The sequence below is a fragment of the Lagenorhynchus albirostris genome, chromosome 16, assembly GCF_949774975.1.
Source record: "Lagenorhynchus albirostris chromosome 16, mLagAlb1.1, whole genome shotgun sequence".
Lineage (NCBI taxonomy): Eukaryota > Metazoa > Chordata > Mammalia > Artiodactyla > Delphinidae > Lagenorhynchus > Lagenorhynchus albirostris.
In genome coordinates, this window is record NC_083110.1 from 57,668,249 (window position 1) to 57,690,313 (window position 22,065).

General features: G+C 56.5%; 2 protein-coding genes across 5 annotated transcripts; both read right to left on the reverse strand.

Annotated features, from left to right (window-relative positions):
• Window positions 1–8,413: 8,413 nt before the first annotated feature.
• FGF8 (fibroblast growth factor 8) lies at window positions 8,414–14,010 on the reverse strand. 4 transcript variants are annotated; one of them, XM_060126195.1, is made up of 6 exons: window positions 13,979–14,010; window positions 13,848–13,884; window positions 13,233–13,319; window positions 12,828–12,975; window positions 9,549–9,655; window positions 8,414–8,708 (listed from the first exon to the last, which is right to left on the reverse strand). In XM_060126195.1, exons 1-6 carry the CDS (start codon window positions 14,008–14,010, stop codon window positions 8,418–8,420), a joined length of 702 nt encoding a protein of 233 aa, XP_059982178.1. In that variant the 3' UTR covers window positions 8,414–8,417. The 4 variants fall into 4 exon arrangements, with proteins under 4 accessions (XP_059982178.1, XP_059982177.1, XP_059982180.1 ...); XM_060126194.1 differs by having other exon boundaries at window positions 12,828–13,008; XM_060126197.1 differs by lacking the exon at window positions 13,233–13,319.
• Window positions 14,011–19,403: 5,393 nt separating this feature from the next.
• On the reverse strand, window positions 19,404–21,426 carry NPM3 (nucleophosmin/nucleoplasmin 3). The gene is made up of 6 exons (XM_060125334.1): window positions 21,269–21,426; window positions 20,894–20,979; window positions 20,531–20,650; window positions 20,340–20,433; window positions 19,860–19,981; window positions 19,404–19,764 (listed from the first exon to the last, which is right to left on the reverse strand). The coding sequence occupies exons 1-5, from the start codon at window positions 21,384–21,386 to the stop codon at window positions 19,869–19,871; spliced, it is 531 nt and encodes a 176-aa protein (XP_059981317.1). The 5' UTR covers window positions 21,387–21,426; the 3' UTR covers window positions 19,404–19,764; window positions 19,860–19,868.
• Between the last annotated feature and the right edge of the window lie 639 nt (window positions 21,427–22,065).

Below are 22,065 nucleotides of genomic sequence, written 5' to 3' on the forward strand. Positions count from 1 at the left end.
GGCCCTGGGGAAGGGAAGAGGCCGGAGCACAGATAAGAAGTCTTGAGTGTTGATGCTCTGTGTTCTCCGTGTGCCTCTCTCCTTGAATTCTTCCCAACTCCAGACATCTCGGACTTGATTCTCCCCCCAGCTTGCTGCTTTGGGGGTTGGGAGAGGGAGGCAAGGCTGGGTCCGAGGAGCAGGGCGGGAAGGACCCGCACGAGGGCCTCAGGGGTGAGCAGGAAGCCTTGCAGAACAACAGCGTCTCTGCGCCCTCGCTTCTCCCAGGCCTCCGGGGCCCAGGCCTTTGGCTGGCACACCTGCTCCGGTGAGTGGAAGGGAAAGCGAGGTCAGATTTATGTGCTTGAAGGACGTGCCCTTTATCTTACTCAGCTTCCTGGCTACCTCGGGCCCAGGAACACAGCCCCCTGAAGATTCGCCCGCCCTCCGGGCTCCTCATGGTGCTGCTTGGATATCATCATGGTACACACCTGGGCTCCCAGAGCCTTAGCTCAACTGGCCCGACCCCTCCCCCAGAGCCCATCCCCACAGCAGACACCATGTATGAGGAACCCTTGCTAGGACACTCTGCAGGACCCCTTACACACTCTTTGTGACAACTCTGTAGGGTGGAGCATATTCCCCATTTTGCAGGTAAGGAAATTGAGGCCTGGAGAGGTTCACACAGTCAGGGAGTAGCAGGGCCAGGATTTAACTTACTTCCGTCTGATTCCAAAGCCACAGCTGATTTCTGGCTGCTCCCAGCGCCATTTCTCTGAATTCCTTCTCTGACTTTACTGAGGCCTCGGCGGTGGGGTTGAGGGGTGCCTCATTAGTGTCAGTGGTCAGTGCACGCTCCAGGGGTGTGGGGGGAGTGAGAGGCAGCTCCCTTCCCTTCCTCTCCCTTCCCTTCCCTCTGTCTGCTTTTGATGAAACTGCCCCCACCCGGAGGCCTGCTTCCTGGGCAGGCTCCTGGAGAGCGTCCTCCACCCACACAGGACCCTCCCCTCCCTCACACACCTGTGCACAATTCCGCCTTACCGGGCTCCCCGAGGCAAAAATAACCATTCCAGACACTGCACGCTTAGGCCCTGACTCTCCTCACTCAGCACAAACCTTTAGCCTTTCGGTCACGGCTCACCTTGTCTCCAGCTTTTATCCAGAGCCCCAGCTACCTGTCATGCCTGGCTTAGGAGTGCCCCCAGGAGCCACCTTTCCCTCCCCAGACTGCTAGCACCTCCTCTCAGGAAGCCCCTCTTCTACTCTACCCAGGACCCTCCACCCCGCCAGGGAGGATTGGGCCTGGCTTAATGGAAGTCACTGGAACTTGAACCCAAGGCACAGAAGTCAGCCCCAGCCCTCAGAAGCCTAAGACCCAGCAATACTGACCCGGCTCCCCTATCAGAACTGCGATCAGGCAGACCCTACATGGTGTATTACCCACGATGAATGTTTTATGAGTTTGCTCTTCATTACTGAGGGCTGCAGGAGGCAGGGAGGGGGAGGTGATACAAAAAAGCCCAGGGAGAGGCTGGGCAGGGAGACAAGGTGGGAGGGCATGAAATGGCCCGGTGTAGGTTGTGATGGGACAGGGGGATTTCCCTATGAAGAAAGATTTAGCAAGAGTTGGTCACGTCTGTCCAATTGACGTGATTAAATGTCGGTGGCTGGAAACAAGGAGGAGTCCAAGAAGGTAGAGGTTTGAGCCTGGGTGTTTGGGAGCTGTGTGCCTGTGGGCAGCAGAGGGACAGCTGGAATTTGGTGTTGGCCCTGGTTACTCTCACCCTTGAAAGTCACTGGCTGGTTCTCCAGGCAGTTGGCTTGGGTATCAGGGCCCAGTGCCCCAGCTCCTCGGGGGCTCACCATTCTGCTGCTCCCAGGCTCAAGGCCCAGGCGTTTTCTGGTCCTCTGAGCTCAAGGTAGGAGGAGGCTGCAAACAGTGCTGAGTTCTGTGCAGGCTTCTTCTTACTCCCTCAAATCAGTGTCCAGGACAAACCCTTGTTTGAGCACCTTCAGCCAGGCCCAAGCTACAGCCCATCTGATCCTTCATGACTGGGGGTCTGGCCTTAATCCCCAAGTGCCAAAGCTTGGGACCTCGCTTGGCATAGGTTCATGCCCTGACTCTCCTCCCACCATGTCCTCCCCGACCATACGCAGCCAAGGAAGGGAGGGAAAAGGAACGCAGATCCCCAAACCGATCCAGTGGCCGCAACTTGTTTCACTAACATCTGCCATCTGCATTGTTTCATCTAGCATCTGCCAGCCGGGAGGAGGGAGGAGTACATGAGGGTGAGCCCTAGGGCCTGCGCAGATGGACAGTTAGTCCTTCAGGGTCAGCAAGAGACCCAGATGGGGAAGGGGGGCAATCAGAGGGACCTTACTGGCACAACCTCCTGCAGTAACATGGGACTTGGGGATCCCTCGGAGTTCTTGCCAGCTCCCCATCTGTCTTGCTACCACTTACTCCTCCTCTCTCCAGCTCCTAAGTCCCCTTCACTCTCTCCTGTTAAATCCTCTGGTTGCTATGGAAACCCAGCGGTGGGGAAGGAAGCAGAACTTTGGGAGGTTCTGAGTCGTCCATCCCAACAGGCTCTCTTAGATGCTCCTTTGTCCAGTTTAGGAGACACTTATTACGGCTTGAGAAAAAGGAGGTGAGCTTGTGCCAGATAGCCTTGGACCCTCTTTTAGTAAGACTGTGATGTCCAGGTGGGCTTAGAGGGTCACCCATCCCAGGACCATCCTCAAGTCTCCCTGACCTTCAGGCATTTCCTAAATCCTGACCCAAGTCCCGGATGCAGAGAACCCCCAATGCACCTTCTCCATTCAACAGCCTCCACATCTACTCTCATTTTACTAGTTGATTACCAATGTTTACTGAACACCTACGATGTGCCAGGCACTGTTCTAGTCACTGGATATTCATCATAAGCCAAGTCAAAGTCCTTGCTCTCTTGGGAGGAATAGGCCAACCAAAAATGGGTAGATAAATAAAAAACAAGATAATGTCAGATATTAATAAGTGTAATAAAGAAAAGAGAGCAGAGAATGACAGCAGAGACCTACACAATGAGCAGTCAGCCCTCCAGCAACCTAAAGGAAAAGCATGTCAAGCAGAGAGAACAGCAGTGCAAAGGCTCTGAAGCATATGGGAGCCCAGCTTGTTTGAGAAGCTGGAAGGAGGTGTGGCCGGGGTGCAGTGGATGAAAGGGAGAGAGGTTAAGCCATACAGTTAGATAGGCAGACAGGGCCCGAGCATGGAGGAGACCTTTCAGGCCATGGAAAAGGAGTTGAATTTAATTCTAGATATGGCAGAAGTAACAAGATCAGATTTATGTTTTGGAAATTCTGGCTACTGAGTGCAGAAAGGATTGTAGAGGGATATGAGAGGAAGAGCAGTTAGGGGGCTGTTGCCATAAGCCAGACAAGAGCTGATGATGCCTTGGAGCAGGGAGGTGGCAGTAGATAAACAGAAGAGTAGATGGACTAGATTTGAGTAGTGTTCCAGAGGTAAAGGCGGCAGGATGAGAGGCAGGGGGAGGCTGAAAGAAGAGTCAAGGAGACCCCCAGGTGAAATCAACAACCCCCTTGTTTGCTGGCTGCATCCTCTTGGCCCTGAGATTGGTCGGGGATAGGAGGGAAGGGAGACAGTTGATGACAGTAAAACTCTACCCAAAGCCCACTTAAAGCTTTGGGCTCAGAAACTGGTGTATTTTTCCTATATCATCAGGACACACATCCTCTTGGTTTTCCTCCTACCTACCTCATGGGCCACAATATTTGCTGGTTCCCCCCCTTCACCCTGACCTCTAATTGTTTGGAGGATACCAAGGCTCAGGCTTGGCTCTCTCCTCTTCTTTGGCTACGCTCACTCCCTAGGAAATCCATTCCATCCCCTGGCTTTAAAAGTTGTGAGTTGAATACTCCCAAATTTATATCTTCACATGAGACCTCTCCCTTGAATTCCAGACTCACATACAACTGCCTACTCAACATCTCCACTTGAATATTTATTTAGTCAGCTCAGACTTAACATGTCCAAAACAAAACTCCTACTCTTCCCCTCAAAATCTGCCCCTTCTAGAATCTTCTCCATCTCAATAAAGGGCCTCTCCATCCTTTCAGTCACTCAGGCTAGAAACTTTGGAAACCCCTAGACTCTTCTTTTTCTCTCACAAACCACACCCAAACCATCAGCACATCCCTACTTGCAAAAAATGTCCCAAATTCCAATCTCTTCTCACCACCTCCAATGCCCTATCATTCCTCGCCAAGATTACTGCAAAAACTTCGTAACTAGTCTCCCTTACCCCACTGCTGTCTATTCTCAACAGAGCAGCCAAAGCAATCTTGTTATTAACAAAACTTAATTCAGATCATGTCACTCTAGTGCTTAAAACCCCACAATGGTTTGCTGTCTCATTCAGGCTCAAGGCTAAAGTCTTTTCAATGGCTCTACGTGATCTGTCCTCATCACCACTACTTATATGCCTCATCTCAGCTTCCATCATTCTCCCCACCCCACTACACTCATACTACACACACTACACCTGTATCCTGCCTTCACTCTGCTCTAACCACACTGGCCTCCCTCCTCTTCCCCTGATGCTATAAGCTTGTACTCGCTGGTCCCTCTACCTGGATGGCTCCTCCCCCAGATAGGTGCATGCCTTACCGCCATCAGGTGTCTGCTCCAGCATTAAGTTTTCAGTGAGGCCTTCTATGACCACCCTACTTAAAATCGCTACTACCTTACCCCACCTTCCACACTCATTCCCTCTATTTTTCTCTGTAGTGGTTGCCAGGGTCTGATAAACTATACACTGTTTGTTCTCACCCCACCCACAGCCTCCTGCTACAATTTGAGCTCCATAATGACAGAGTTTTTGTCACTTATTTCCTGCTTTGTCCCCTCTACCCAGAACAGAGTCTGGTACATAATAGGCACTCAATAAATATTGACTGAATAAATGAATTAGAGTAAGACCTGCAGTCCTCAAGAGGCAGCCTGGGTCTGGGAGTTAAGACCTGATCTTTCAAACTAGCTTTCATGCTGGCTGTGGGACTTCTGGGCCTCGGGCTGTCTATCTGTAGATGGTGGAGAACTCCTGGGGTCCTTTCCTACAGCAGCTTTCTAGAAAGATGCTTGGCCATAGCTTCACCTGTTGCCATTCAGCTGAGGGTAGCAGGTAGGGATGGACAGGACCTGGTGGAGTGAGAGGAGAGACCTCTAGTGCATCCTTTCTAGTCAAGGCTTGGGTGGAGTCATCACTGGTTTTGAAATTAAAGGCGAGGTTCTGGCTTGGATTTGGCTGGGCTCTGGCAGCCCTGGGAGAGGGAGGAATGGGTGAAGAGGTCCAGGGCCCCTGCTGAGTGGGGACTAGTAGAGGCCTGGCCACTAGGCCTGGGCTGCTCCCCGTGGAGAGTTGTCCCTGTGAGGGCCTCACGGGGACCACTACTGTAAGAAGAGAAGGAGAGGGGACGTGGGGAATCAGGGTGAGGTCAGAACTGGGGAAAAGGGAGGACTGGAGAGGGCCTTCTGCGTGGATCACCTGGGCCCGCACACAGATCCTCAGATCCTCTGGGAGGCCAAGCCTCCACGCACACCTCAGCCGGCCCCCAGGGTCCTCACAGCCAGCACCCACTCCTAGACAGAGTGGCAGGCCTTTTGGCTGAGGAAAGCCCTGTCCTCCTTTTTCTGGGCCTTGCAACAGCTCCCTGCTTGTTTTCCCCGAAATAAATGGGCTGAGCATATTGGGCCGGCAATAACCCCTTGAAATCAGTTGTTATCACAGTTAACAACCAGTTTGGCTTCAGTTCAGGCTGTTAACTATCAAACCGCTAAGTGCCGGTAATGATTGATTCTTGGCCAGTTGCAGCTTGAGTGGGCTGTAAAACCCCATTAGCGAGGGCTCTGTGGAGGCAGCAACGCAAAGATAAACAAGGTAGTGGGTGCTCCGGCCCAGCGCAGCGCCACTGCTCTGGGCTCAGCTCCCCAGGGTGCCTGGCTGGGGGTCCTGCTGGGAGTCAACCCCTTCCCAAAGCCTCAGGTCACCTCAAGGACAAGATCACCACCCTCCTGTCCACCTCTACTCCCCCATCAGTCATCTCTCCCTTCTCCATGAGGCAGGTCCGGCTCTCTGGACAACCCACCTCTTCTCTGTCGTCGCAACCGTTGCTCAGTTCCACCCCACCACCCTGGAGTACTCAGGCATCCCCAGCCTGTGGGCTTCAGGGTAGCTTTGGCCTGGCCAGTGACCACCCTGGCCCAGCCTGGCCCCACTTTGTGGCCAGGATCACAGGCAGGGAGAGTCTGACATTCTATCCACCCCCCAGACTCCCTCCTACCCTGTGGTTTCCCCCAGGAATTGCTCTCAAACAAATGAAATGTGGGTAATTACTGGGCTGGGGGCTGGACAGGCGGCCGTGCAGATGAAAGCGTTTCCTGGACGGTCTCTTCATTTGCATGGCATCAGAAGCTGCTCAGAAGGTGTGACTTTTCCCACAGTGAGACCCCAGCTCCTTGCACAATAAAGCCAGGCTGCTCACCCAGAATTAATTAAAGGGGGAGGGGAGGGGATGGAGCAGAAGAGGAGGCACTAAGAGCTGGGGGAGCTGGAAGAGAGATGTCTACAGCCCCCTCCCCACATCCTCTGTATCTATGCACCAGGAGAAACCTATTCTGTCCAGAGCCCTTCACCCCCATAGCAGGCCAGAAGAGGCCCCATGGTACCCCAACCTCTCCAAGGCTTCCCACTGGGCCCTAGGATTCCTGATCCATCTGGATGGCCTGAGCCTGGGATTTGTGGCTGCAACTCTTGGAGGCCCACGTGGTTAGGAAGCCTTGGGTTGCCCTCCACCCAAAGGACCAGAGGCCCAGAAGGAAGAGGTTTCTGGATTCGTCCAGTAACTGTGCTATGGGACCAGCCCAAAGAAGGCAGTGGAAGCAACCAGAATGAGAGCTCAGGTATGATGACTGGGCCAGCTCTGACCTCAGGAGACCTGCTGCCTCTGGGCTTGGGCTCTCTTCCGGGTGGTGTGATGCCAATCTCACCAGTCCACCTCCAAGAACCCACCCCTCCACCCACCACAGGCCAGTCCTCTTGCCCACGCCATGAATGACCTGCTCTACCATTGTCATAGCATGACCTGGTCTTCCTTCATCCATAGCAGTCCTTCTTCACAGGCTAGTCCTTCTGACTTACCACCTGCTGCTTCCCCCCCTGGCCAGAGATGAGTTCTGCTCTAGGTCTGTGAGCTTCCCTTCCCGGCCAATGCCAGTTCCACTCCCTCTAGGCTTGGTCTCTCCAAGGTTGGCAGCTTCTCCCTGGACCACAGTCCCCTGGGGTCTTTTGCAGCGCCTGAGCTCAGCACCTTCTGCTCATAGCTTTCTAACCAGATATCCCAAAGTTAACACTTGTTTCATGTCACGACTGTCAACACCAGCCTTGGCAGCCCCCCTCCAACATACCTCCACCTTGGACCCCGGCAGCTGCTCTCTTCTTTCATTTTCTGGAGCCTGGTACTCAGAAAGAACTAGCTCTGGCATCTCTGATCTGTCTCCCACACAGACCGAGGCATACACAGAAAGGCACTTTTTAAAGGACCCACTGAATCCATGATTACAACTCCAGTCCTAGCAAAGTCATCATTTCTGGCCCAGGGGTGGCCTGGGGAAGTGTTAACAATGACTCCTATTAAAAGCCCATGTCTGAGAGGTCCCAGGACCAGCTAAGAGCCTCTTCTTGCTCCTTTGCCTGCTTCTGTCCTCCCAAGAAAACCCCTCCAGCAACAATGATAGGGACGGCCAACAGGTGTGGATCCTTAGGTAGAAGGGAGGCTGCAGTCAGAGCTGCTGCCTGATTTGCTGCATCTCTCAGCCGCCTGCCAGCTGGGGCAGCGCGGGGGGAGGGCGCTGACCCCAGGAGGACTCACTCTCCAACACACATTTTTAATACGTCAGTTAAATAAATATTTCAGTCATTTAATAGCAACTAATACCCAACCACCCTCCACTGACACCCGCCCTTGAAAGATCTGACCTAAAGTTCAGGCTCTTTCCTCCCTGCCCCCACCTGGGGGTGCAATGGAGCCCCTGGCGGCCTAGCAGTCTTACCCTGCAGCTGCTGGGGTCTCAGGAGCGCCTCTGCGGGACTAGAAAAAGCTCCCCACCCCCAAGAAACCCCCGCTGGAATCCCAGTCTAGGCCACTCACTTGGCCTTCCTGAGAGTTAAGAAGTCAGACACCACAGCCAAGTGGAATACAAAAATAGAGCCTCTCTTTTGTTTAAAAAAACAACAAAAAACCCAACAGCAAACAATTATCAACAACTAGGGCCCAGGGCTCCCCCAGCTCCTCCCCAGCCTTCAGTAGCGCAGACCTCATCCTGCACCAGAGGAAACCTCCGGCGCTGGGAGCGGCGGGGAGGGGCCGGGCAGGGCCTATCGGGGCTCGGGGGCCCAAGTCCTCTGGCTGCCGCGCAGACTGCGCGTGAAGGGCGGGTAGTTGAGGAACTCGAAGCGCAGGCTCTGCTCTGTGGTGTGATGGCCGCGGGGCAGTCGCTTCATGAAGTGGACCTCGCGCTGGTGCTGCCGAGTCTTGGAGCCCTTGCGGGGCCGACCCTTGCGCGTGAAGGCCATGTACCAGCCCTCGTACTTGGCGTTCTGCAGGGCCGTGTAGTTGTTCTCCAGCACGATCTCCGTGAACACACAATCCTTGCCTTTGCCGTTGCTCTGCAGGTAGGGGGGGCCAGACACGGTGTCACCGGGCTCTGTCCAGAACCCAACCCCATCAGAGGCAGAGGGGAGGCGGCCCCAGACAGCAGGTGGGCACCCCAGCAGATGGCAGGGTGGGCAGCCCCACCCCCTGCCCGGGCACCCGCTCTCTAATCCTTGACAACTCACAGCCCACCCGGCAACTTCCTGTCCTCCTGGGTAGCAGTGACACATGGCTGTCTACCGAGGGGCTGGGCCCCAACACAGAGAGGCAGAGAGGGGGCCCAGCCCCTGCCTACCCTGGCCTCCTGCCCACCAGTCTGGCCCAAGCTGCTAGCACCCGTTTCCCCACCTGCCCCCCTCAGCCCCTCAGGATGCCGGCCTGCAGCCCCAGGGCTGCCACCCTATGGGGGAAGGAAGGCCGGTGAGGAGATGCTGAGCCCCAAGCCCCAGAAGCCCAGGAAGCGGGGAGCTCGAGGCTGTAGAGGAGCCGTGACTAATGGGGCCATTTCAGAGCTCCGCCGAGGGGCTGGGCCTGCGGCTTACTGAACATTCCAAATGCTGGTACCATGTAATTGGACATAATAGCAAAGCAATTTGGCGATTTGTTAAAAAGATATATGGAATTTACCAACCACCCCCCCCGCCCCTTCCCTAGCCTGCCTTCTTCCTCCTTTGCTTTTATAGCTTTTCATCTCTCAGCTTCCTCCTCCCTCACCTCCCCCACCATCCAATCATTAGGTAAGCCCAAGGTGGCCCTCTGTCTCTGCCCACCTTGTTGGGATCCTGGAGGAGCTCAGCCAGCCCAGCCTGCTCCCCAAGCCCCAGCCGCCCCCTCCCTTCCTTCTAAGACCTCACCTTGGCAATCAGCTTCCCCTTCTTGTTCATGCAGATGTAGAGGCCTGTCTCAGCTCCTCGGACTCGAACCCGGCTCCCAAAGGTGTCCGTCTCCACAATGAGCTTTGCTGTCAGGGAATGTGGGGGGAGAGTGGTTATGAGCAGCTCCCTGACCCCCAGTGCTCCATGTCCCCATCCCAGCTGGCCCTTCCCAGAAGCAACTGCTCCAAAAGCCAGGTACCCAAGGCGTGGGCTCCAGCCACTAACATGCTGTGCAACCCTGGGAAAGTCAAGTCTCCTTTCTGGGCTTCAGACCGTCCCCTTACCTGGGTTTACAGAAGGGGGGTGAATGAGATCATGGCATATGAACTGGTTTCTGCAGAGGGGTCTTGGAGCCATCAAACTGAAAAGACCCTCTTTTAAAACCAGACTAATAACTTTTATGTCGAGGCTTCAAGTAAATTTTAATTTGACTATAATTCTGCTTCTAATCAAAGATCTCTGAGGATTCTTCCAACTCAGAATATTATATGCACATGCCTCACAGATCATTACAAATGTCTGGGGTGCAGTGGTGACCTCCACTCCTGAGGTCAAACATAAAAGCACTCTCTCTTGTTTCTGGTGCCTCGGATTCTAACCCACAGCCTTGGCCACACCACCCTACCCCTGCTCTGCTGAGAAGCTGATAGGGATGAGACAGCTCTCCCTACACCCACAGCCCATGGCCAGCTGCTTTCCCAGAACCAGCTGGGAGGATGCTATCTCTTCCCCACGCTTCCCAGTCACCCCAGTCCCCGGCCCCAGTGTTCAGAAATCAACAACTCAATAATCTTTTCTCTCACCCTCCAGCAGCGCTGGGCTTCTCACCCCAGTGACCAAACACTTTCTGTAGGTGAGGAGGAGAGAAAATCAGGTGTGCTTGCCTCTCACTGAGAGCCAGGAGACAGGGAGCTGAATTCTGTGCCTTCTTCCCACTCCCCTCTCCCCTTAGACAGCCAGCTTGCCACAGAAGCCCTGGTCCCTGTCTTCTCTCTGCACAACTCCTCCTTTTGAGGCTGTCACCAAGAAGGGAGTGGGGACCGACTTAGCTGTTTGGGATGGGACAGAAGGGGCTGGGTCTCCTGCCCTCCCTACTGCAGCCTTTTCCTTCCTTGAGAAAGAAGTTTGGGTACTCCCAGGTCTGCCTCCCAGCCTGTACTGACAAGGTGGCACCTTCTCTGTCCCTGAAACTAATGGGAGGTGATGGGCACAGGTCAGCAAGGCAGCCCTCACGGCCCAGCCTGTGACTACCTGCCCCCCTTCACAGAAGCACAGAGCCGGGACCCAGTAGCCAAGTCCCCAGTCTGGCTCCAAGTCAGCCAGGGAAATGCAGCTGTCACCTCCCCTCCCACCCACCTCCTCTTGGACCCAGCCAGTCTGCTCATCCCTCTCCTGGTCTGCCTTCCAGGGCAAGAAGCAACTATTTTTAAGGGCCAGGAAGGACACCGACTGGAGAAGATGGGAGGGGATTCCATTCTGAAATTCTGGCCAAACAGGGCAGATAGGGATGGAGCCCTCTGTCCCTTCCTGGGGCCCATAAGGAAGCAACTGGGACTTCTCTGCTGTTCTCCCCCAGATTCTTCCTGTCCTGGCTATACACCCTAAGCCTTTGCTCTTGGGCCCTCCAGCTCCTGCTCACCAGGCAGGGACCAGGGAAACTGGGAAGCCTCCTATAATTGTAAGGAGAGAAGTGGGCATCAGACCTCTGATGTCTGAAGAGGAATTCCCCCATGAGCAGCTTAGCCTCTTCTTCCCTCCCCAAAACCCAAGGATGCTGGACCATTTGTTCCAATGGGAGTAAACCCAGGAGGAGCCAGGCATTCATTCCCTTTCCTTGGAAGCTAAGAAGGGCAGCAAGTAGCCAGTTTGGAGGGACAAAGGGACGGTAGGCTGGCCCTGCCAGCCCAGCGGGGGAGCTCGGCCACCAGGCAGGCCACCCCCAGCCCCACCCCACCGCAGAAAGCCCCCACTCTCCTTCCTGGATGGATCTGGGGAGCTGGGGCCGAACTTTACGGCAGCTTTCCCGACTGGGCTTTTGGAAAGCTTAACATTTTCAAACCTATTCTTCCACCCCAGTGACAGATTTATCCCAGGAAAATTATGTCTCCTTCTCCAGCTTTGAAGGGAAGTCAGCTACGTCGATGCAGAAAAAATGCAGCGAGACATACTCGATCCCCCAAACTGGCTCGAGAAGAGGAGAAAGTATTCAGGAAATGTTAAAAAAGGTGAAAGTAAGAAGAGTTTTAATCGCTCTGCCAGACGCGGGGGTCTCTCCAGAGATTCATAGAGAACAATCTTGAACCTCTTTTTTAACATTTACAGACTTGCAACTCCTTTCAAACTCCACATCTGAAAAAAAGCCTCGTTCTTTTTCTGTTTTATATCATTCTTCATTTTTCTTCTTAGCTCTTAAAACGCCTCACCTTTTTATTACATTTTAATAGAGTCTTCCCCTCTCCTTTCATGCTTGTTTAACTTGGTCGTTATTTAAAGGTTTTTAAACTCACAATAATCGCTCTCTAAAAACAACACCAGCAGCCCAGAGGGCTTGCTTTTCTCTTGGTACATCCAGGACTCTGGAAATTGGCCTTGTTTCAAGGAAGGAATATTGAATGCTTTAGAAATCAATCAGTCCTCAGCCTCTCTACCTCGCAGTAGCTCCCTGTACTCACCACCCCACCGGCAGCCAGGAGCCCCACTCTGACTGACCACCTGGGTTCCTGGACAAGTGCAGAGGGGAGGGCCCTTTTCCTAGCCTAGTCCCCATGTGTAACTGACCCTTCTGATCAAAGTATTTAAAGGTTCACAGCAACACCCCCCCAAGCTGGGAGAGCTGAAGGGATTTCTCTCCCTTCTCTTTCCCACTCTCCTTTTGTGGGCCCTGGCGACATATCCTCTTTCAAGAGCTTCCCTTAAACCTGGGCCCCCTCCCCCTGAACCCTCTGCCTCCACCTGCAGTGGAGAGGGGTATGAAAGGGGGAGGTGGAAAGGGAGATTCCTGGATTCATTCATCTGCTGGGCAGGGAAGGGGCACCTGTGCGCCGAGTACTCCCCGAGGTCCCTTCCCCAACCCTCTCTTCTCCAGCTGACCCCCAAGATGCTTTTTCACCTTAACTCCTTCCCTTCTGAGCTGGGGAGTGTGCAGGCCTCTGGCCAGCGCAGATGTGACTGGTAGGTCCAGTCATAGCAGGGCAGCCTGGGGAAGAGGGGCCCGTTCCACAGGCTACCTTTACCCCACTGCAGCGCAGCTCGCCTTACCAAAGGGGTCCCCGTCTTCTGCCATGGCGTTGATGCGCTTGTTGGCCAGGACCTGCACGTGCTTCCCGCTGGTGCGGCTGTAGAGTTGGTAGGTCCGGATGAGACGGCGGCTGAGCTGATCCGTCACCAGGCTCTGCTCCCTCACATGCTGTGTAAAATTAGGTGAGGACTGAACAGTTACCTTTAGGAAATTGAAAAATACACAACACGCCATTATAATGCTACTCTGCCCAGGGGCCCAAGTGGCCCCCATCACCCGGCACCTCCCTCCACTGCCCCAGGCAGCCGGCTGGGGTCCCCCCAACATACCAGCTCAGGCCACCCGCCCCCCACCCCCACCCAGGAAAGTCGGACAGACCAGTCCTAGCATGGATGAGCCCGGGATGGAGAAGGATCTGGACCCACCTGTTGGGAAACACCCTGGGACTCCCGGCCAGCTCGGAACAGGGAAGCGAGCTCCCTGCCCAGCGCAGGCCCCCCTCCCGGGCCTTCCTAGAAGAGCAGGGCGCTTTTAAGTCGGGAGGCAGCGCTGCCCGACCCCTGACATTTATAAAGACAAATTCACGGAGCAAATGTTGAGACCGCAGAGGACCTAGGCACCTGATCCTTCGGCCAGTCCCGCCGCAAGCCTCCCCAGAGAGCCGCGGAGAGGGTCCCTGAGACAGTCACCGTACCTCTGACAACGAACGCCCCCGGGCCCCGAATGCCTCCATCCTCGGCGGCCGGGTGTGGCTGCCCGCAGAGTTCCCCATCCACCCCCACCTGGCTGGGAGGCGTGGGAGACAGAGCTGGACTCCGAGACCTCGGGTTCTAGCCTCGCCACTCGCTGGCTGTGTGACCTTAGGCAGGCGCTACCTCTCTGTTCCTTAGTTCCCTCCTCGGGGTAGTTAGGGGTTGCATTTCTAAGGTGCCTTCCAGCCCGCCGCGCGGCCGCAGGGTCGGTCCTCTTGCCCCTGCCCGACCTTGCCCCCCGGCGTCCCCCGCCGGCTCCGGCCCCCGCCTCCGCGCAGCGCGCCTTACCTGGGCTTGGAGGCAGAGAACCAGCAAGTGCAACAGCCTGTGGGAGACAAAAGCGGGCGGGGAGAGAGGGGCGCAGGGTGAGCGGCGGGCGGGCGGGAGCGCGGCCGGGGGCGCGGGGCGGCGGTACTCACAGGCAGCTCAGCGCCGATCGGGGGCTGCCCATGGCGCGCGGCCGGGGAGCACGCACAGCCCCGGCGGGATCACGCCGGTGCGCGGGAGGCCGCGGACAGACGAGCGGAGGGCGGCGGCGGCGGAGGAGGAAGGCTCGAGGGCGGGAGCCCGGGCGATCCCGACGCGGCTCCTTAGGTCCCAGGGAATGTCGAGCTCGCCGCGCCGCGCCGAGTGCCTCTGCGCCGCAGCCGGAGCCGGTGGCCGCTGGCTGCTGAGGAGCCGGAGCGGGAGGGAGGGTAACGGGCCGGCAGGGGGGGGTGGGTAAGTGGGAAGGGAGGGGGAGGGGAGGGGAGGGTGGCGGCGGGGGGCGCCGCACCGGGCGTGAGGGGGGAGCGCGGGGCGGGCGGCCGGAGCCCGCAGCCCCCGGCTGGGAGCGGGGGCCGGGACCCAGCCCGGGGCGGGGGCGGGGCGGGCCGGGGCGGGGCGGCCGGCGGGTATGGGATTGGGGGTCTGGGCGAGGGGAGGGGTCTGGGGACCGTCTGGGGGGGGCGGCCGGTGTGGGCGCCTCCCCCCAACCCCGGCCTGTCCCCTGGCGCGCTCTTGGGGTCCAGGCGGGCGGGGATGGGGGGCACCTCGGGCTTCCCACCCCGTGGAGTCCCGAGACCCTCGGCTGGAGCTTCCTGGACCGCCGGTGAGCCCGAGTGGGAAGGTGCCCGGTCTCCACCGTGGGACCCTGTCCACTTACGCCTCAGGCTATACGGAGGTTCTCTGAGCCGCCTACTGTGTGCTTCGCTTGGGCCCGCCGCCTGCAAGTGGCTGCTAACACTGGAGTGAACTGCTGTGCGCTCCTCTCTGTCAGTGCATGCTTGCGTCGGGGACCCGACACCCACTCCCATCTTTCGGCTGAGTACCCTGCCTTGCCGGTCTCCCCTGTCTCGCTCAGTCTCCAAGAAGGCCCTGAGATGGAGAAACATCTTCTCCTCCCCTTCCTGCCCCCATTATCACCATCACCCCTGCCCCGTACCCCCCCCCCGCCCCCATACACACTAGCCTGAAGCTTGAGAGGAACCACAGCCAACTATGGGAGAGCCCAGAGGTCCCTGGTAAGACGCAGAGTCACTGCCACCACCCTCAACCCCCCCACCAAAGAAGCAGGCAGAGGGCGCAAAAATAACTGCTCTCAGCTGCTTTTCCTGGGGAAGGGACTTAGATCCAGGTTGCCCAGCTTTTTCTCTCAGAGTCCCAATATTTGTGCATTGAACAGGTATTTACACACCTACTGTGTACTAGACATGAACTGCTGGCTTTGTGTCAACTGTGGGGGAGGGGGAGTATCAAGAAGGTAAGGAGTCGTCTAAGCCTTTCCCAGCCGCTCGTTTCTTCCCTCCAGGGGCTTTGAGAAACCCTGAGCCATGGTGCTTCTTTGAGAGCAGCCTGGGTGGGCAGAGGTGCCCTGGGACAGATACTTCTGAGGAGCAGGTGGAGTCATTGATGCTTTGCCCAGCTGCTGGCCTCACCCAAGACCTCCCCTGCCCTACTGCCCCGGCCACGTCCTTGGGGATTGGGCTGGAGGGGTTGGGGTGGTCCCAGGAAGCCGTTAGGCCAGAGGCAGTAGGCAGCACAGCAAAGTTCTGCCTACCTTCCCTTTCTCTGTGGCCTACCTTTCCTACTCCCAGCCATAACGCTAACACTGAGTGAGGTCTAGATGGGAAAACAGAGTCAGAAGACTTGTCCCAAGATCTCATCCCTCCCCAGAGAAGTAGACTTCCTGAGCCCACCTGTTACCCACCTCCAGGAGTCTGTTCCCTCAACTGGCTCTTGCCCACACAGACCGCCTGGCAAGGACCATGTCTTACTAGCTCAGAAGCTGCAGCTCATGGCAGAGAGCTGGGCAGGGGTTGTTCTGCAACTAGTATTCGATGAATGAATAATGGGGAAACTGGCTGAGCATTTAGACCTCAGTGCATGTGGGTCCTCTACGGGGAGGCTTGCTTTCACCACCCTCCCAACAGATAATAATCATAAGCACCACCATTTACTGAGCACTTGTATTTGCTAAGGGCTGGGTTTGCACCATCTTCTCTCAACCCCACTGGGAGGTGGGCCCACTGGGGGAAGACAGGTGCCGTGGGCTCCGGTGCCCACAGCCCAGACCAGCACATTTCCTTCATTTGAGCTCCTCTGTCTTAGAGGTTGCCAGCCACTTGTTGGGTGTCTAACTCCCCAGCTGCACTGCTTCAAGCAGGCAAGATGTTCACCATCTTAACCTCATGCCCTGCACATAGTAGGCCCTTGAAAATGTTTATTTGTATGCATTAAACAATGAGTGGAGAGATGGGGAGCAGAGCATGAGAAGGGCCTTCTCCTCACCAGGGACCCAGCCCTCTGAAAATAGTCTGATGAGAACAGCAGGGAGCAGGACCCAGACAGAGGTCAGGGCATCCAGCCCATCCTTAGTGTGCATAGTCCTGGAGTCACAACCTGAGTCACTCTGGGCACCTGTCCTTCCCCAGACTGGGATGGAGACAGTCCAACCTGTCTCCACCAACCCTGGTTTGGAGCCCCAGAATGTTTTGAAGGAGCTGGGCTGAACCTCAATGATCTTAATCTACCCTCCTCCCTCTCCCCCAGAGGTGAGCAATCCAGGGCCTAAAAGTGTGGAGGTCAGAGTTTGAGTCCTACACCTTAACCTCCATCAAGGGGCCTGTACAAACCAGAATTCCTTTATATTTGGAGAATCTCCCCCAACTGGACCTTCGTCGATTTTGGGGGATTCTTCTCATCTCCCCAAAAGTCCCTGTCTCTAGAAGGAGGGGGGCAGCAATAAGGACACCTCCGCATCAGGCACCGGGTACTGCCAGGGCACACCCCCGTGAGTGACAGATGCAAATATTCCATCGGGGCCCCAGCAGGCCGCTCTTTCCTCCCTTGCTCTCTTACTCACCTCCCGGCCAGCTCGCTCCTTCCTTTATCTTATCAAAGCCCCGTAATTACAATTGCTATTTTGTTTCCTCGAATCTGCAATCAGAGCTCCCTGGCCCTGATGAGGGAGCGCCTGTCAACCTGATCGCTGAGTGACAGCCGGCCACCTTTCCCGGCTGCCTCCACACTCCGCAAACACAAATACACACACACACACACACAAACACACACACACAGTGTCCATCGCCTCCTGCAAGCACAAACACACACCTCTCGCCAACACAAATAGCCCCTCTAAACACACACCTTCAGCCTCTTTCCAAGTGCATCGGTCGCCCCCGCAGCACAACCCCAGGCCCCTCAAATCCACACCAACCGGCCGGGGCCGCCTGGATCGCCGCTCGCTCAAACGCGCGCCTCCTGCGCCCGGCGTTCAAAGCGCCGCAGACCCTCCGCCGACCGTTCAAATGTAAATCGCGGAGGCTGTGTTAAGCACTTTAGGCCCGGGTCTGGGAGTCGTCCCACTTCACCCCCCAAATACAGTCCTGCCCCTCCTCCAAGAGTCTGCAGACCCTGGCGTAAGCCTTCATCCCTCAGCTCTCAGGGGCCAAAGTGAATTGGCAACTCTCCTACTGTGCGCTGAGAGGGCAGAAAGGGGGATCGAGGAGAGGCGGGGGCGGGGAAGGAGAAAAAACAATTCCCAGCTCTGTCCGCCGGGCGCCCCGTCGGGCCGGGAAACTCCTGGACGAAGCAGATGTGGATTGGGCCCCCACCGCGGGCAGGAGAGCGCTCGGCGCCGGCCGGGGCCGCGGGAAAGACCCACCAAGAAACCAGCAAAGGCGTACAATGAGAGATCAGCCGCGTCGCGGGGGGTAAATATTTGGGCGGGGCCACGCACAGGGGGTAGATATGTCTGCTGGGGAGGCTTCCCACGAGGGATGACTCTTCGCTGCACTCAGCCAGGCTACTGCGCCTTCAACCATGCACGTGCCAAGGACTTTGGAGGCTATAGACGAGAGGAAGAAGGGAAGGGTTCTAACAGGAGCCCTTCCAATGCGTGAATGAACGAACGAATGAAGTCGGCCTTAGTCGCCCAGACCACTGGCGGGGCACGTAGGACCCTGCACCGCGGCGTACCCCTAAGAGCCCCTAGAGAGGCGGCGCGGGAAGCCGCACGGCCACAGGCGGTTTCAACCTCGCCCACCAGAGGGCGCCAGCTCCACCTTCCCCTCTACCTCCTGACCCCGTGCCGCGGGTAGGTGAATGGTTCCATTCTGGCTGCCCCCTCCACCCCGGTTCCTGGTGGAAGCACTTCAAGAAAGTCCTGGAGAAGAGAAAGGGGCCTGCGACCCTGATCACCGCAACAGAGAGAGGGATCATCTTCCTTTATCCTCAACTTGAGGAAAAAGCCAGGTTAAAAATCAGACCTGTTTGGTCCTCACCACAGGGAAAAGGGAAACTCCCCCAGGGATGTGTTGAGGAGGGAGTGCTTTTCAGTGTTGTGGGAAACACTCTCCAAAGTTTACCACACCTGCCCCAATACCAGCCTCTTCGGGTTATCTAGGGACCCCTCCCACTTGTTCACTCCTTTGCCCAGAGGCCAGTGTGGGAGAGAGTGGAGGGAGTGGGCCGGGTCCCACCAGGCACTGTTCTCTGTCCCTCCTCAGCATGTCTGGCCCCAGGCTGTCTCATGAGGTAACCCTTTGTTTGTTTGTTTGTTTATGGGGCACGGAGACCACCCCTCCCACCCCCCAACCGACACAGCTGCTGAACTGCTGACCTCAGACTTGGTCATATACACACTCATGCTCACACCAGGTACATCCCTTTCTCTTCCTGGCACAGCAGCAGCCAAGCCCTAGAACCACCTTATTTCAGGCACCAGAGACCACCCCCCCACACACACACAGACCAGGCAGAGGGCTGGGGGGCAGGAACCCCTTAGCCCAGGAGGCTGAATCCCAGGGGCTCCTCTCTACCCCCATATGCCAGGCCACCCAGATTCTGGTTTCCCTGTCACCCAATCTGGCCAGCCCCCTCCATCTGGCCCCTGGAATCAGGTTTCTAAGGGCCCAGGCTGGCTCAGAGATGGCCTGCATGCCTGCAAGGAGGAGCAAAGACTGGCCTCTACCCTACCCCTCACAGGCCCTCTCAGGGCTTGAGCCCCCTCATGGGGCTAGGGATGCACATTCCTCGTGCTGCTTAAGCCCCCTTATCTGTCCCCCTGCCCATCAGCCTGAGTGCTGACAGAGGCCCAGACCCCTTGTTTTGATGCTGATAACCTCCTGGGATGGCCCTCCCCCACCTTTAAGGACTGGGAACGAGCTTGGTGTTGGGAGGTCCTCTTCTAGGAAGGCATTTGGGGCCCAGGCCTGGGCTAGTCCCAGGGCCCTGGGAAGAGCAGGATCCCACATTTCCTCACCCTCCCCCAGGCCCAGGGCCACCCTTTGTGCTGCCACAGTGCCACCTGGTGGTCCCTAGGGGAATGCCACCCCAGCAGGGAAAGAAGCCACACAAATGAGCTGCAGAAAAAACTCCACACCACTTTATTTCAACCTTTATCCAAAAATGTAAAAAAATGTTAAAAATGTGTAGTCCTGAGCTTCAGATGCTGACCTCCAACCTCACAGGCAAGTGGGGAGAGAGGGTCAGGATGGAAGTTCAGAGTTCCTCCCACTCCTGAAGAAAAGGGAAGCTCTGGATGTGGTACAGGATTAGAACACCAGGGCACTATGGAGAATGGGACCCCCTCTCTCCTAGCACCAGACCAAACCCCACCCACCCACCCCACCACTACCCATCCTCTTCAATGGAAAAGACACAAAATTCTTGAAACTTGTACAGGAACCTGGTGCATGGTGCATGTGGCAGGCAGCTAGCTGACCTGAAGAGAGCAAACAAGGGGTCAGCATCTAGGTCCAAATCTGCTCCTCCTGTCCCCTCCCAGGCCCTGGTGGGCATGCCTCCCACCCAACTCACCAGGGAGGGTTAGAACCTGCCCCCCTGCTTCTTGGCAGGCAGGATGGGGCACAACTCAGCTTCCTCCTCCTCACTGCCCTCTTCTTCGCTCTCTTCCTCAGAAACATCATTGCTTATAGTAACTGGTAGACACACAAGCAGTAAAGGGAGGAAGAGAAGTTAAAGCCATACCCCCTTCATACTACAGGTCATTTATTCATGCCCTGTGGCTCTAAGCTTGTAGGGACCCTGACCTCCCAGAACTTATGGTCTAGGTGGGAAAAACCTCAGATACTAAACTAGATAACAAAGAGCCAAAGGAGTCCACATCACTGGAGCTAAAAAAGCCGAGACAGGTTCCATGAAGAACGGCTTGAGTAGGACAGTAAGTGGAGGGCACAGCATACAGAGTCTGTATAGGAACCGCACTGGGAGATAAGGCTGGGGTGGGGTAGGAGTCCTGATGGACAGTCTACTGGAGGCAAAGGAGAAGACTCTCACCAATCTGGTGCCGCCCAGTGATCCGCACAGGGCCAGAACCTGACTTCAGGCGGAAGGTTACAGGTGGTTGGAGCTGGAAGTCATCCAAACTGAGCTGGGAAGAAGACAAGGATGAAGGTCTGGCCCACCCCATCTTGTGAGAAATCCTGAAGTCCTCAATTCCTATCTCCCAATCCCCCAAGGGAACTCACCATGGGTTGGCAGGACAACTTGAGGTTGGCCACAGGGACTGCGATCTCCTGGTGGTCATGATTCCGGGCCACGACTTCTACCACATTACACTCATCTTTGGCCCCCTCAGTGAGGCAGAGCTGGGAAGGGTACACAGGGCCTCAGAGTCTCCCCAGTGAGGGTGGAGGAGACCACAAACGGAGGCATCTACCCTACGACTTGCCCAGCCTCAGGGGTCCCTGGATCACCTGGCCAGGGGACCCCCATGTGGGGGTTAAGCAGAGGAGGTGACTCCCAGTAAAGCGGGGGAGGGGAAGAGACACGCGGGTAGAGGCCCGCTCAGGTCAACCTATTCCCCGCCACTCCCCTTACCCGCTCCTTACCATGGTCAAAGCCAGCACGTGCTCCGCATCATCCTCTTCCTCTACCTTGAAGGTGAAAGAGCGGGTATGGCCTGAGAGCTCACAGCCTGGAAGAGAGAACAGGGTGAGTGTGCGGGGGCGTTTCTCCGAATCCCGTTCACGTGCAGCCATGGGCTGACCGGCCATTCACACGCCCGCTCCTCAGGAAAACCTGGAGCGCTCGGCCCGGACCCCGCCCAGCACGACTAGGGCAGGGGCCTGGCTACCCCCTTCCGCTCCAACTGCCGCGTGTGAGGCCCCCTCCGCCCCCACCCACGTCCTGCACCCATCTGCTTTCCTGTTCTTCAGCCCTGCCTCTGCCCCCGCACCACCCTCAGCTCCTCCTTTCCTCAATACCGAAGAAAAAACTGTCCATAGTGACCGGGGCAGGGACTCGCAGACCGCCGAACCCCCCGGCCCGGGCTCGGCTCTCCTGACTCAGAAAGGCTAAGGCGGCGGCAGCGCCGGCGGCCATGCTGCAAGGGCCGTCTGCGGCTCCGCCCCCGACACGTACAAAGCCGGGGACTCGTTGGGGTTCCGGCCCCGCCTATTAAAGGAGACGCTCGCGAGGCGCCCACGGTCAGGGGCTCCATCAGCCCAGTCTTGTTCAGGAGCCTCAGACCTGTTGCGTCTGTGAGACCGCAAAGAGAGCAAGTAACATCACAAAAGCATCAACTTGGGACTAACGTTAACGTCCTTGCTCACTTCAAGACTTTCTGAGGGCGGTTCCTGCCTCCATTTTCTCTAGTTCTGCACTCTGTCTAGTGTCCCCTCTCCCAATCCAGGGTAAGCTTTCGTTAAAGAAGTATCTGAGAATGGAAACCTTTCCAATTCCCCCAGCAAAGGCGAGATACAGTGCAGCGTTTTTCCTATAAAAGCGAATACGCTCAGATTTGCCTTCCCGTCAAGGAAACCGAGGAGCCTGAAGGAAGACTTTCAGCTCCGGGTACTTTGTATCCCCACCACTCCATCCTCTCCTGGATGTACTCCCTGCTCTTAACAACCCTTCAGCTCACTATCCAGATGGTGGCGTATCTTCACTGAACTTCAGATGCTGGCTGGATGCTGGTGCTTGCTAGCACAGGACGTTAGCTCAAGCGTGGGACTAATTGCTTATCCTGACAGAGGCTGGCTAGTCCAGGAACATCTTTCTT